At 36.4% G+C, this 16,897-nt stretch overlaps 1 protein-coding gene across 2 annotated transcripts in view; it reads left to right on the forward strand.

Annotated features, from left to right (window-relative positions):
• CPNE8 (copine 8) overlaps window positions 1-16,897 on the forward strand; it is a 175,436-nt gene that overhangs the window by 96,038 nt on the left and 62,501 nt on the right. For both annotated transcript variants that reach the window (XM_036019176.1, XM_028532678.2), the window contains exons 9-10: window positions 107-211; window positions 1,513-1,554. In XM_036019176.1, the coding sequence (XP_035875069.1) occupies window positions 107-211; window positions 1,513-1,554 (147 nt within the window). The remainder of the gene's footprint in view (window positions 1-106; window positions 212-1,512; window positions 1,555-16,897) is intronic.

Below are 16,897 nucleotides of genomic sequence, written 5' to 3' on the forward strand. Positions count from 1 at the left end.
GGACTGGCAACATTTATTCTGCACAAAAAGAAAGGGGAGAATGACAACTAAAACAATATATCATACTTGAATCATGAAAATAACTGAGAAAAAATTTTTTTTACAGTTTTACAATTTGTCATAAAACAGAAGTCGTGAAAAACACTCTGAATCCTGTTTGGCAAGCATTCAAGATCTCAGTCAGAGCGTTGTGTAATGGCGACTATGACAGGTAAAATAAGGGACTCTTTTCTGAGAGCTTTGATTATTCAGTACAGATTTTGTATGCAATAATCCTAATTCAATTTTAAAAAATTAAAGTGGCTTCTTCACCAATGTAAATTTATATTCACAAAGAATGAGTGATTTATTTATAATTTTAAAAATAACTTTATTTAAGTCCACAGTAATTTGGAGGAAGAGGAATAATTTGGCAAATAAAATTGGATATACTGTTTTCCCAAGAACAAAAATGTGGAAAGTGCTGTATTGAATATTAGTTTAACTTTTAAAATATCATGCAAAAGTCATTCCAGAATTTTCATTGCCTCAAAGCTTTCACTTATTGTCTTTCTAGATTAGAACAAGTAAATAGGTGAAGTATAAGACTATGGCTAGATATATTATCAACCCTGTAAACTCTTGAAAATGCTATTGACAACACTGTTCTCATGGTTGCTGAATCATCTAAGTTATATAGATCCAGAACAGGGAGATTCTGATGTTTTACAAGTAGGTGTGGGTGGTGGCCTTGGAGATCTTTCTATTATATACCTGAAAATTTCTTAATATCCAAACTTTTTCATGTAAAAGTTTTTTGTAGGGTTATAATATAAAAACCCTATTCACCCCAAAAGGAAAACAAATAAATAGGAAAAAAATCAATCTATATTTCTTATTACTTGTATATTAGAAAAGTGGAAGTTTATTCTATTAATTAATATAGAAGGAACTGTTGATTATCGATGTTATTATTTTTGTTTAAAAATTTATCATACTACTTGACTGTCATTTTATTCATTTAATAGGATTGTGACTTAATTTAACTAGTTGTTCTTTCTCTTCGAAAGTCATCTTCATAATGTGGGTCAGCATCACCTGATTAGCCTTGTAGAAATTCATGTTCTCAGGTCCAACCCAAGCTTCCTATACCAGCCACTCCAGGTCCAACAAGCTATGTTTTGACAAGCTCTCCATGCTGGGATGAGAAATCCTGCTCTAACACAGTTTTTCAAGAGTAGGGAAGTAGCTGGATGCCTCCCTGTTGAGGAAGGAGCTCTGTCAAACCACACGTCACCCCCAGATACTTTCCCTACCCCCCCAAAGAATCCGTGCAGATTTTAGAAACTTATGTTAAGACATTCATTGAGTGATAGCAATACAATTAGCAAAAGCAACTTCAGTCTACTTTGTAAGACCTTCAGGCATATATACTATATTACATAAAAAAGCTATAGCTTATTTTTAGATTCTCAACCATATATTATTTTTATCTTACTAAGTAACGTTTTGTGTGTGCTTTCCCATGGACAGAACAATCAAAGTAGAGGTGTATGACTGGGACCGAGACGGCAGGTAAGACGTTGTCTTTTCTTGCATTCTTGCCCTAGAGACTGAATATGCTTTAAGAAGCAAGCATACTAAAATGGCTGTTTTTTAATTTTAATTTTATCTTGTTTTTCCAAATGTTATTGAACAGTTAACATGAGATTTTAATAAGTGCATTTTCTTTAACTGGGACATTGAAATAGAGATCTTCATTTCCAGTAACATAATAAATTTGGATCTGATGATTTCTCATTGTATCCAACTTACAGATATCTAGTTTTATAGCTGTACAGTAATGATTCTCAAATTTCTGTATTTTATAATCTCTGAAGGTTCCTATAATCTTTATGTCCCATATCATTCACGGAACACAACTGAGTGTCCACCCCTTCCTCTGCAAAAGACATCCCTCTCACAAACCAACAGCAAAAGAAAATGCTAGAATTACATCTGGTGATTGCCATATAAATAGTTGTGCAGAGTTCTGCAAGTATGGTCTCCCTTTGTTAAAGATTTATCATAGCAGATGTTAAAGATTTAAAAAAAGAGAGAGAGAATGTACTATTTTTTTTCTTCTTAAATGTTTTTCCACTGTTTCTACAGTTTTAAGTAGGATCAATATTGAGGTGTTTTTAAATGTTGTTAACGCTAAGATACCCAGAAATGCTCAACTCTTGCCTTGGCCTAGATGACCAATTTTCAACTGATGTACCACAAGAATTTTTAAAACATGCAATAGCTGACTATTTAGTCAGGGGCACTGACCTTTTTTCTCTTAGACTGTCAGATAAAAAAAAAATTACAACAGCCAGCACAATAGCTGTGTGGTATGAATGAATCAAAATTATACATATTTTTGATCAGACCAGCAAAAAATATAGTATATTATCTGGTATGCCACAAGGTTTCAGTAATTAGTATATGTGTGCTATTAGAAGGAAAAGGTTGACAGTTGCTGGCCTAGATAACTGTCTCTCCAGGTAGTCCCAGGGACTGAGTGTATATACAGAGGCCAAGTGGGAAGACAGAGAGCATTTAACTTTGCTTGGCTACATGCCCTAAACTCCCACCCAAATGTCACTGGTAAATGGAGCCAAAGCATGAAGTCAAATCTCAAGATCTAAGGCCTTTCTTCCCGAATTATATGCTAATCAGCAGCCAGGCTCCAAGGGTCTGGCTACCTGAGTACTCCTGTTCGTACAGGGACAATTTTGATCAAAAAGTGTGTCCTGTCCTGAGGGGGCACCTCCCCTCATCCCTTCTGCTGCTCAGGTGGGAAGATGCCTAATTGCAGTGCCTCATACATGCACCTTGTGCCATTTTCCCATACACTCACACACGTGGTCCATTAGGTGTCCTGGAATTAAGCCCAATTAGTATTTTCTCCTTTCTAAGGAGTGATAAGGGGGGATAGAGAGAGAAGTAGAGATCACACTCCACACTTCAGCAACTACCAAACATATAAGACTCAGTGGTTTCAGTGTTCACGGTACATCCCAACATGACTGCGGTAAAGTAGCCAGATGTTGTTTGATGTTTATTCTTTCTTTATGCTCTTTTTTAAAGATTTTATTTATTTATTTTTAGAGAGGGAAGGGAGGGAGAAAGAGAGAGAGAGAGGGAGAGAGAGAGAGAGGGAAACATTTATGTGCTATTGCTGGGGGCCATGGCCTGCAACCCAGGCATGTGCCCTGACTGGGAATCGAACCTGCGATGCCTGGTTTGCAGCCTGTGCTCAATCCACTGAGCTATGCCAGCCAGGGCCTGATGTTTACTCTTAGAGACGATCAACACTGTATCTTTTTGATCTTTACATCTCTGCCAGATTATTCATTTAATTAATTATTTAGGTTTCCTTTACACAAATTCTACATGCATTCTGAAGAAATCTCACAAGAAAACCTTGTGTTTTCCCATAGGGACTGATAACTCATTGCTTCACTAAACTTTATTTACTGAGAAAATGAGTTTTGCTGCTCAGAATAAATGGAAAAAGAAATAATGCCAATCTGAGTATGGTAGGGTTTTATGCCTTATATACTATACCAAGATGATATAAATCTGGGGTATATGATATACATTCTTATGATGAATCATAAAACATTTTAATTGAGAATGAGCAAAAGTTTGGCCTTTCCCTAGTAATTGTAGGAAATCAGAGAAAAGATTTTAATTTAACAACCTAAAAATGAGAGGTATAAATTCCAATTTCTTGTGTATCCATGACAATTCAACCCAAATTTGCAAAAACTGTAGATATTTTGTCTTGTTTTGAAAGGTGAGTTTTTATGATTCTCCTGTTGTCTTCAGTCTACTTCTGAGTTACAGAATTGTTGAATAGTTTTGAAGTTCAGAGTTACCTTGGAATTTAATTGTTCTTTCTTCTGATGTTGGCATTTTGAACATTCCTATACAGATTGTGACTTGTTGGTTGTCTCTAATGCGCCAGGTATTCTCTGAGCATTTTTCATATTATTCCCCACTTAATCTTTACAATAAGAGATAAATACTACATTGATATCGTTTTACAGATTAAGAAATCGAGGGAAAGAAGTAATAGGCCTAAAGTCACACAACTAAAATGGCGGAGCTGGGATGTGAACTCCAGCCGTGTGCTTCCAACAGTGCACTCATTACAATACACTGTATATTTATTTCTACAGCATTATAATTGTGAATTCTGGCACATAAATAAAGCCTTCGACCATGGGCACTGTCCTTACTCCAGGATTCCTTGTTAACTGATAATGTAATTATGAAGAATTCAAGGGCTATTTAAGAAAGTATAGCAGTATGTCATGTGACATTTTATGTTATCTGAATAGTGGATGAAACATTCCTAGGAAGCAAGTTTTATGTTACAGGAAGTTAGGTAGAGAGAAATGAGTGTGATACATTTTGAAAGAATACTAGCAAACATCAAATGGGCCAGTGAAATATATAAAGGAGTTGTTTTAGATTGGGACAATGAGAGCTAAAGCGAGATCAGGAGCAAGCGAAAGGGAGTAGAGTTAGGGAGACAAATAGAGATAGAGAAAGAGGTTATTTATGGAATGTAGTTAAAAGAACTGAAGGATTTGGACCTTTGGACTGGGGAAATTTTTTTCAATAAAAATGATTTACTTTTTGGGACATGGATTTAGAAACAAGGGAAATTTTTAGATAGGAGATTTTCTAAGCTCATGTTGTCATTGGATCATCAGTGCTTTGGGGGAAAGATTGCCACTGGTTCATATGATGTTGATTAATTTTTAAATTTCACTTCAATGTGCCATTGTTAACAGCACATTCAGAAGAAGTCTGAAGAGTTAAAGAACTTTAAACATTCCTTAGAAATGAATTTGATTAATAGAATAATTAGAGGAAAGTATTGGGATTTTATAAGTGCTCTAGTAACTTCTTACAAATGGTGTAAGATGTTCTTTCTTTAATCCAAAATATAGCTCTACATTTTGTATGAAAAATTTGTGTGTAATTCTGTATAACCCATGTGCACTAAAGCAGCATTTTTCAAAGTTAGCAAAATTATCGGTTTGTGGATGACATATAAAAAGAAAAATTAAAATCATGATTAAATAATCCTTGAAAACCCTTTCAACTAAATAATGTATATGAAATTCAAAAAGCATATTAGTAAAAATGATACATAAAAGCCATAAAATCCAAATACTAGTTTTATAATGTAGTAATAATAGTCACTGTATAGATTCTTATATGAGTTGGTACTCCAGCTTGTGGATATGTGTGGTATAATAACATGAGGTTACTATACTTGTTTTCAAGTATTTTTGTTTATCTGGCATAATTTCCCAAGTTCTTTCCTTATATCAAAGTAGAATATATGACACTCCTTGTATTTCATAGTACAGTATAATTACTGGCAGAGATCGGTTCCTATTTTTTATATTTGTTTTCTCATAATATTTAATAGTTGTTGCAAATCCTGTACATGTATCACCGTTTTTAGGAAAGATTATTTGCACAGTGATTTTTTTTGACAGTCTAAACCAACATTTTCCAATAGAAATATAAGGTGAGCCATATATGCAATTTTAAATTTGCTCATGGCAACATTAAAATTAAACCAGTGAAATTAATGTGATAATATATTTTACTTAATCCTATATGTTCATAATATTATTTAATATTGGGCCAATATAAAAATTACTGAGAAATTTTACATTTTTTAAAATTATAAGTCTTTGGAATCTGGTGTGTATTTTATCTGGTACAGAACACCTCAATTCAACTAGCTACATATCAAGTGCCCTATATCAACATATGGACAGCACCATGTAGACTTCAATAAAGCGTACAGCATGCATGCTAGGTAACTTCATATCAGATGGAATGTTTGCCTGCATTTAACAGAAGTTTAGAATTGTCCCCTTATGAAATCTGTAAAAAACTCTTCAGGCGTCTGTATTTTGTGTATGAATTTAACCACAAGAAACCAAGAAATAGTCTCATCTTTCAATCTAGAGGGAATATTTTGCTCAAAGATTCAAGGTAGAAAATGCTTCAAAGCGTTACTTGCTTACAATCACATCCTGTTTCATTAGCTAGGGTACTTCAGATAGTCGAGGTGATGACATTCACAGATTAGGAGCTTTCAGAAGTGGTGTGATCTTGAGTCAGAATTTTGATGGTGTGTTTGACTCAATTCATCAACTTGAAATTATTTCTGAAGCAATATGAAATAATTTGGTGCATCTCTTGTATTTGGTGCTATACAAAAATGATAATGCTGTTGAGCGAGTAAGCAGTTGACAAGAAATTAGGTGCCTTGAACTCATCTAGAATGGAAGAAACATAGTCATTTGTCCTTTTTTATTTAAACACATTGGCAATGGCCTGAGTGCAGAGGCATTACTTGACCTTGGTATGAGTAATCAGTTTAAATGTACTTGATTTCCTGCAACTTAAACCACTTTACCTAAATCATCCCCATGACTCCCACCATTTCTTCAAGGGATATGAAGAAAGAATAACTCTCATTTTAACAATTGAAAACGTGGAGTGCTGAGAAACCAACTAGTCTGGGTTACAAGGCAATCAGTAGAGGTAACCTTGACAAGCTTCAATTGCTTGAAGTTGCTTCAGCTGACTATGTGTAGCTTAATTTAAAATACAGAAATGATGATGGAAGAGCTCTGCATCAAAACCATGTGGCTCTGATGTGGAACTGGTTGTAAACGGGCCACCAAGTAGCTCCCTGTCAAATGATGATTTGATGAAAGGGCTCAGCCTGTGATGTCTGCTGAACAGGAAGAGAGAGAGCTTCGTTGTTACTACTCTGTATTTGATCAAATCTAGTCATTTTAAATGGTGAGACTTATAATAAGTGGAAACTTCATTTATCTGTGAAATGTGTATGGATGCTGTAAATTTTTAGTTGTCTTTAAAGATAATATTCAGTAAATGTACTTGATGTCTTATTGCTATGATTATGCATCATCATGATATGAAATAAGTGATTCCAGGGCTATACTTGAGAATTTATTTGTAAGTTGTCTATGGCATTACAACTCGTTTAGGAGGAACACTTGTAAACCATTTATATTATTTCATTTATTTTAAATATCTTATTCTAATTAATCCTTCCCTGAAAACAGCCCTCTATTTGCTTGTAGCTGACTCCTGAAAGCATATTCAATAGGCAAAATTGAGACTCTTTTCTCATTCCACTACCTGTCACGTCTTCTAGACTTAAGAAATGCTGATAATGGAATATCCTAATGTACATGTTTGTTACTGACATACCGATTTTTCTTCCATCTATGAGAGTTTTAGGTAATGGTTTTCTCAGTTGCAGCTTGTGGGTTTTTTGACCCCTTTTCCCTTTCAATCTATCATTCTGTCCTCATGAAAGATTGATTGAATTATGTATGTATCTGATACCTAAAGTGATAATCTTTTTTTTTACTTTTGTATGTTTATATTTATGAGCCAGTGGAAGGAAATTCTATTAATGCATTTTCAAAGAAATTGTTATGGAGTATTTATTATGTACTAATGTGTTTGCCAGGTGATGTGACTTAATGAGAAACTTAAATGTTTATATAACAATATTTAATATTCCTTAATATATTTTGTTATATACTTCCACTTACCTGGAGTGATTTTGGAATCTCTCAGGCCTATATTTCAAGGGGGAAAAAAGATTTTTCTCATTTTCAATAAAGAAAATGATATAAACATTTCACATTGGCCCTTTACTAAGAAATATTTGGAGACAGATGTTGGGATGTTTCAGGGTTTGCCCTGAGCTCTTCTATTACCATCAACTTGCTTAAATGGCCTCCCACTTTGAAAGCCCTTCTGTGTTCATTTTTGCCTGTTGGTTTTCTGTTCAAGCCCAATTTAATTGCTATCACTTGTCTGAAATCTTTCGGTATACATCTAAACTCATTTAATTCCTTTCTCCTATGTGTTGTGTTTTCCATTTAGGAGTTTTATTAGCATATCTAATGCATTATGACTTAGATTGAAATGGTTTGTTTTTGCTTTATCTTTCATATTTGTGAATTTCATATTTGTAAAATGATTTCATAGTGGTAAATTCCTGAGGTTAAGAACTGTGGTTTATTACTTTTCACAGGGCAGATTACAGTACCTTTAAAGTAGTAGCTTCTTGCTGTGTTATTTCAAAACTGTAGAAGAGAGTGTTTGAAATAACCTCGCCATCTTTCTAATAAACACTCAATTCTCCATCAGTGCCTTTAGATCTCTTCATTTCCGCCTTTTACTCAGAATTATGAAATTATCTTCAATAATATTAGAGCTTTTATTTCTGTAGTAAAATGTCAGGCAATGAATAACTAATTAAGCTGTCATTTTCTGTCTCTTTTTTCACTATTTGCAGACATCTTAGATTTTATATTAAGATCATATATTGTGATCTCCTTGTCATACAGATTAAATTGTCTGCTTTATTCTATGTTCAAATATTGATGACTTTCACCAACTCAACAGCAGAACTAATTTAAATAAATACACTTATAGTGTAAATTTTGATTTTTGATCACTTTACTATTTATTTTAGTTGCCTTAATTAGAATGTCATCATCAAATTAGAATATAAATTAATTTCTGATTTTGGTATATTATTAGAAGCCTTAGGGATGGGAAGGACCTTTAGAGTTAATTTTTTATTTTAGAAGGAGGAGGCTGAGTCTAATTATTTACAATTTTGAATTAATCATCTGCTTCAGTGTTAAATCAGCCTTTCCTCTCATAGGTTTTATTTCATTGTGAGAATACCTGGGTGATATTAAAATTTTTTATCAACTATCAAAATAGATGAGAGCTGTACCATAGGAATAGGGTCCTGGAAGCCCTTTCCTTTGCCAAGGTCAGTTGTTTAATTGCTAAATTACAGGGTGGCCTGAGGAGTCCAGGGGAGTATCCTAGGAAGCTGGGGTAGTAAGAGGGCACATGGAGATTCTGAACAGTGTGTATTCATCAGTGTGAGACTAGACAGCTGTCTGTATATCTTTACATCTGCTTTTATTCTACTGATCTGCACCTGTTGAATATTAATCTCTACACATTAACATAATCCAAAATTTGCAGACTTGAAAAATTATAATCATATTGACCCCTCCCTTGCTTTCATCCACCATATCCAATCAACTGCCATCTCTTCTACCTGTAATAAATGACCAAAAAAATGATGCTGATTTTAGTGAAGTGAATTTTTAATTATTTACAGTTTCCACTAGGTTAACAGATGGAATAAATACGGATATTTATAAAAAGAGTAAAAATATTTATTACTAAGTTAAAATGGGTTTTTGCTACAGTATCAATTTGTGTAACAATGTAATGGGAATAATTAAAAAAATAAACAGATACTGGAAGAATAGTAAAGAGAGCAACAAAACAACAGAAAATAATTTTACAGCCCTGGCTGGTGTGGCTCAGTGGATTGAGTGCCAGCCTGTGAACCAAAGGGTCATGGGTTTGATTTCTAGTCAGGGTACATGCCTGGGTTGCAGGTCAGGTCTCCAGTAGGAGGTATGCAAGAAGCAACCACACACTGATGATGTTTCTCTGCCTTTCTTTCTCCTACCATCCCTTCTCATTAAAAATAAAATAATAAAATCTTTTAAAAAAGAAAAATTAAAATGCAGTTTACAATGCAGTTCTTGCTTTTCATAATTTTCAATATTTTGTGCCAATCCCTTCTGGCCTGAAATGTTTCTGTTGAGAAATTAGCTGACAGTTTTATGAGAAGCCTCTTGTAGGTTACTGTCTGTCTGTCTCTTGCTGCTTTTAAGATTCTCTCTTTGTCTTTAACCTTTGCCATGTTAATTGTGATATGTCTTGGCTTGGACCTTTTTGGGACTTGTGTGTCTTTTTTTTTCACCAGCTTAGGGAAGTCTTTAGTCATTATTTCTTTGAGTAAATCCTCAAGCCCTTGCTCTGTCTCTTCTTTTCTGGCACCCATATGATGTGGATTTTGCTGTGCTTGATGTCCCAGAGGTCTCTTAAACTATCCTCATTAAAATTTTTCTTCTCTTTTTGCTATTGTGATCGGGTCTTTTTTGCTAGCTTTGTTTTCCCACATCACTGATTTGATCCTCTACTTCATCTAACTTACCATTGATTCCTTCTGGCATTCTTTATTTTAAATATTGTATTCTTAATTTCTGAAAGATTCCTTTTTATTATTTGTTTTCCCTTTTTTATGCTATCTCTTTGTTTAAGTTCTCATTGAGTTATTCTATTCTTCTAAATCCTCGAGCATTCTTGCAGTCATTCTTTTGTATTCTATAGCTGGTAAATTGCTTGCTTTCATTTAATTTAGTTCTGATTTCTGGGGATTTCTTCTGTTCTTTCATTTGTGGTATGTTTCTTTGTCTCCTCATTTTGGCTGCCTCTCTGTATTTGTTTCTATGTATTAGGTAAATTTGGTATGTCTTCCAGTCTTGGTATGGTGGCTATATGCAGTAGGTGTCTTGTGAAGCTCAATGGCACAGTCTCTCTGATCACCTGTGCTAAGAGCTCCAGGAACATCTGTTGTTTTGGCTATGTGAGTTCTCCTGTTATAGTCAAATTTTGATTGCTGCTGGCCCATTTGTGGGTGAGGTTGTCCCTCAGGCTGGCGGACTATGAGGATTGACCCAGACTGCAGTGTATGTGCTGCTGTGTGGGAACAGATTTTATGAAGTGGAATTCACCCCAGCAGGGTCTGGTGCCTGAGATCTCCCTTTGGGTCTGCTATTTGTGGAGCTAATCGGGTTATGCTCTGATGTGGTCTGAAGCCTGCCACTGGGTTTATTGGTGCTGGGGATTTTGGGAGGGATTCTGGACCAGCCCTGGGCTACCTGTTTGGTGCTATAAAGTGGTCCATAGTTTGCAGCTGCTTCTGCTGGGCCTCAGTGTGTGTGGAAAGGGCCAAGCTGCATAACAAGTCTGGCTTTCACCAGCACCAAGCCCAGTGCCAGGCCAGCAAAAGGCCTGGGACAGCCTGAGAGCTGCCTCTGTCTGCCAGCTGCCTGTTAGCCCAGTCAGTGAAAGAGCCTCTATGGTACATGATGAGTGTCAGGTAGTTTCTCAGTGAGTCACCAGGCAGGCATCGGTGGTGTTTACCAGGTGGTACAGATTCAGATTTGGTGCCAGTTCTGCATTTGTGGTCATTCATCAGCTGCTACCTGCCTGGGGTTTGTAGACTTTTGTGGTGGAGTTGGGACTCAGGGAGTTGTCAGGGTGAAACCAGAAGAGTTCATTACTCTAAAATATACCAAGATTTGTCTGTGTGGAAGGAGGTCTCCACACAAGAATGGTGGTGCTGGAATGTGAGAGAAAAAAATGGCCCTTGTCTGTGAGCCACACAACTCAGTTGTTTACATTCCCCTGAGTCCGCTCAGACCACTTCAAGAGCCTTCCATGAAAGACTGCACTATGGGTCCAGGCTGGTGGCAGCCAGGTGGCTTCTCTGCAGGTAGAGCTTGGAATGGCAAGGACATTGGGAGTCTGGAGGGTGGGACTAGTGCATTCCCTTAAGCTGATGTCACATGCCGAATAGTGCTCAACCCAGGAAAGATGGCTTCTGTGGATGGTGTTGGTGAGGGACCTTGGAGGCTGTACCTTTCACCTTCTCCCTGAAGTCACAAAACCTTTGGGCCACCTTCCCTCTGCTGGAGATCAGGGTGACTGGCTGCCAATGAGATTTTTTGTGCTGCCCATTGAAGAGTGTGTCTGGGTTCCTAGTGGATTCCTGTCTCTCTCCGGCAGTCAGAATCCCTATTGATTTTCACAACTAGATGTTATGTGGGCTCCTCCTTTTGGCTGTGGTACTCTGGGATGGGGAGCTGAGCATGAGGTTGAGACCCAATGCTCCTCAGGGGGAACCTTTACAGCTGAAGTATCCCTTTGGATTCACAGCCCCTGCAGGTGGATGCAGGACCAGCCCTTTCTGCATTCCACCCTTCTTACCAGTGTTGATGTGGCTTCTTCTGTAAATCCTTGGTTATAAGACTTCTGTTCTGCTAGTCCTCAGTTGGTTGTTCTATAGTTTAATTTTGTTCTAAGTGGTAATTCCAGTTTGGGCCTGAGAGGAGAGAATTGTAACTCCCACTTCCTTGATCACCATAATGGATCCAGCAGATGATTTTGTGGTCTGGTTATGGTAACATTACTTAAAAACAACAATAACAACAGCGAAAATCCATGTGTGTTCTTGAAATTGTGAAACAGATTTTCTCAATGAGTTGCCTCTGAAGGGTTGGGGAAAGCCTTTGGTGAGGGACAGACATTATTAACACTTTTAGGCTCTGTTTAGAAAATAATACATATATATCATGTATATGTATGTGTATGTGTATATGTATATGTATTCATTGTCTTCAATTTTCTTTTGTCACTGCCTAGCCTGTCTTCACCCATTTGGAAGCCAGGGGCAGTCACTAGGGGCTCAGAGAGACCTGTTGACTGTATCTTTCCTTCCTATCCTTTGCCTCTCTTCAGCTACTGGGCTGCCTTTTGAGGTGAATGGGCAGCTGTAGCCAAAGAAATCCCACAATACCTGCAAAAGGGAAGCAGGAGGGACACCAAACAGCCCTCTAAGAGATGAGGATATCAAAAAGATTAGTGCACCAGAGGCCACAGTTTCCTGCAGCTTTGTAAATAATTTGCTTGGGTAACATTTTACCTAGATTATACAATCACCACAAAAGTCTGAGAGTCTAATTTTTTTTTTGAAGTCTTAATAGAAGAATGTCAAGTCACATCTTCATGTTACCCTGCTGTCTGTGACAATGCCATAGTATTGCCTTGCCTTTCAGGACCTTGACACTTTTGATGAGAATAGGCCAGTTATTTTGACTGAGGCCTTTCAATTTGGGTTTGTCTGATTTTTCTTATGATTAGATTGAGATTATGCATTATTGGGGAAGATAGCAGAGAGGTGATGTGTCCTTGTCAGTGTTTTATATCACGGGGTACTTGATGACAATATATGGTTTGAAAATGTCCCTTAGTGCTACTAGATTGTTTAGGCTAGTGAGATGATAAAGGAGGAAATGTATCTCTGAAGCTCCACTTCCTCAATCTTAAATTCACTCTGAAAGATCTCAGAGCTTTTGTCTGCACCTGGTTTTCTGCGTCAGTCGTGTGGGGATAGTGATAGTGGAAAGAAGGGTGCTAAATGAGTAAAAAGCATTCCAACTAATGTGATTCCTCTGTGACCTTATTCGTGCTCTCAAAACACTTTTTAGAAGCGTTAAAAGATGGGTTTGGTTGAAAACCCAACATACAGTTTGCATTATGGTTGAGGTGGAAAGTGTATATTGAAGGCACTCATCATGTCTGGGAATAACAGGATATCACACAGAATCACTCTTTTCATAAGAGCCTCTGAATTTTACACATGATGGGAAATTGCAATCAGATCCATCAATTAAAGGCACAGTGTCAACTTCTTCTTTAATCACCAACATTTGTGAATATTTTAATTATATTCAGGAGGCAAATTAGGCTTATGTGTAAATAAAAATGAAAGAATTTTGAATGTAAAGACTTCATTGCTAGTGCTCCTCTGGTGAACGCAGTGATTTTCTGGTACCTGATCTGAAATGAATTGTAAGTCAGTGCCTTAAGAGAGCACAATACAATAATTCAAGGTGCCATGTTTTGCCTATCAAGCATAAATATTTAAACATTTGCATTACTGTTTCTGAATGAGTGGATTAAGTAGCTGTGAAATATTACCTCGTGTTCTTTCAGGTATGATTGAAATATTACATTCAATCCTTATGCCCCAGAAAAAAAACAGAACTCTACAAATCCCCGTGTTCTATGAAATGTTAAAAAGAAAATCTCATTTTTTAATACCTTGCTTCATTTAACTCCTGCCAGCTCTGTGATACAACATGGCAACCGCACTGCAGTTCAGAATTTAAGACTTCCATTCTGCTTTTTGGAGAAAGAGTACACAAGTGCACTCCACTTTCCCTATGCTCTCTAAAAGCTGTTTGAAAATTGAAGTTATAGTTTCAGAAACAGAACTTGAAACCTGAAGAGTTTTTTTAAAAGGAATGTTGTTTTTGCAAGGCATTTTATGTTTTACAAGCTTGTTAGTGTAAGTATTGAAATATTAAAGCAAGATTTATTGCCTGGATGTCCAAGACCAGGAGCCCCTTACTTATCTAGGGACCACATACTAACATTCTATTTTATAGAGGTCTTATTAGTCTTATCTATAAAAAAGCAAGTGTTTCTTTTTTAGTATAGAAAATGATAAGCATTTCACCATAATAAAATTATCACTATTATTGGATAAATAATACAAACCATAGACAACTATATCCCCCTAATAGTGCATTTATCAACTTCCCAACTAATATGTTGCTATTGTCATATATTTTAATTCTATATGTATTTTAAATCTTACCAGAAACTATAATAATTTTAGACAGCCAACAATGATACATTTTTGTTACCAAAAGTCCATAATTTTTTCAGATTCCCTTCATTGTTACCAAGTGTCCTTTTACTATTCTATGATCCCGTCCAGGATATCATATTACGTTTAGTTTTCTTACGTCCTTAGGCACCTCTTGGCTGATGTTTTTTTCATGACTAGGCTAGGGCTGTGGGCTTTTGAGAAAAAAAACACAGAACTGAAGTGCCATTTTTATTGTGTCATATCACAGCATCAGCATGACTTACCACTCCTGATGTTAACCTGGGTCATTTGGCTGAGGTAGTGGTCGCCAGGTTTCTCCTCTGTTAAGTTACTCTTTTATCCTCTTCCACACTCTACTCCTCGGAAAGGAGTCGCTATGTCCAACCCACACTGAGGAGTGGGAGTTGTGCTCCTTTTTAAGGGCAGAATATCTATATAAATTATTTGGAATTCTTTTGCATTGGAGTTTTGTCTCTTTCCATTTATTTTATTATTCAATTCTCACTTATGTCATGGACATTTATTTTAAACTTTGAATTATAATGCAGCTTTGCCTTATAACTATTTTGTTACTCAAATTGTTCCAGCTTTGGCCATTAGGAACTAGTTCAGTTGTATATTGTGTTCCTTTGACAGAACACCATCATTGTGGGTTTGTTGATTTTGTGCTTTTTTTTAAGTATCTCATTATTCTCTGTTCATACAAGAGCCTCCTCGAAGCTTATTTTTCTTCCCCAGTTCTAGGATCAACCATTTCTCCAAGGAACCCTGGTTTCTTTTATTGAATAATGGGATTAGAAATAAAGATCTGGGTGCTAGGTATGGTCATTGCTACTGGGGTGACATTGCTTCTAGTCTCTCATTTGACAGAGCAAAAACACATATATGTGTTACTCATATGTATAGATATACACACATATATGTGTATATACACATACAATATAAAGAGTCTATAGTATATATAAAAATCATACAGTTAGTATGGATTGTTCTAGCTTTCTCCCCGTGCTTATCTGTAAACTCCGTCTCTGATAGTGAGGAACCTGTTTCAACTATCTGCCATTTACATGCTTAATTCCTTAATTCCAGTGTGCTTGTACATCAAATTCAAAATTGTTAACAGGTATCCTACGAGATACAACTTTACCAACCAAAGAACAGTGCTTATGTACAGTGTTCTTACAAACTATAATTTCCAAAGTGACATTCTGACCTGACCTGGAATCCATATCTGCTGACTTTGAGCCTGGTGTTCTTTCCATATACCATGGTGGTTAGTTCTCTATGATGCCACGGGCACTGACATTGTCCCAAAAAGCAGCATGTAACCAAGTGGGTCAGATAAAATTAGAAGTGGTCTCAAATTTTGTTGACTTGAGTTTTTGTCCATTTTAGAACCCAAATAAGACTTGTTAATATCTTCTGACTCTGTGTTTTAATAGCTCTCTTTAATTTAAATACACATTTCTCACACTGACTACTGGCAGTGTAACTGGGAATATAAGAAATCTCCAGGAAATATGCTCCTCCTTTAAAAATTTTTACCTAATTGTACAGTCTCTTGGGGTTTTATGACTTTGAGAATTAATGTTAGTTCCAATGTGTTCACAAACCACAACGCTTTCCACACTGCATTCAGAGCAAGGTGAGGGACTATGAGTCATTTCCACCTGGGATCAGGCAGAGCTGTGCAGAAGAGGACCCACCACACACTGGCTCTTTCTGTCAGGTGGGCTTCCTGTCAATCTACCCGCAGGCAAATGCAGTGCACTTTTAACGGAGGTAGTGCTTCAAGGGGGTGGGGGAAGGGTGCTCCTTCCAGAAGCCTTGAAATTGACATTTTACTTTAGAATACTTTGCCTTTACACCAGTACTTTGACATCAACACTATGCTCAAAACTGTGTGTGTGTTAGTGTGGGGGGGATATTCAGAGATGCAAAATTTAGCCTTTTTCCAAGAAGTGTACAGGTTAACAGGGAGATAAATATAAAACCTACAAACAACTATAATGCTAATTAGAATTTGGAATAAATAAAGCCTAGAATGTATGATTAACAGCTTGTTCATCAGAGTCAGAGAGTTGGAATTTGGGTTGTGACTCTACCCCTTATTAGTTAAGTTGTTTTAGACAAGATACTTAACTTCCCTGAGACTTGGCTTCCTCATCTGTAACATCAGGGTAACAATACTTTCATGTTACACATATTATTACACATTATTGTGCTCATGATCTAGTTATGTAAATGAGTTAACAGTTTTTGGCACATAGTAATCGATCAATAAATGTTAGCATTTTATAATCATTATATATCTATATATTTTAAATGGTTTCAGTTCTTTTTCTGCTCTAATAAGTGACTGCATTTTATATTGAAATACTGGTAGTAAAATTGTGAAATGGAGAAAATTCAGAATGTATGGGGAATTGGCCAGTCCCATGTTGTCCAGAGTCTGGG

Source organism: Phyllostomus discolor, chromosome 2 (genome assembly GCF_004126475.2).
Source record: "Phyllostomus discolor isolate MPI-MPIP mPhyDis1 chromosome 2, mPhyDis1.pri.v3, whole genome shotgun sequence".
Classification (NCBI taxonomy): Eukaryota; Metazoa; Chordata; class Mammalia; order Chiroptera; family Phyllostomidae; genus Phyllostomus; species Phyllostomus discolor.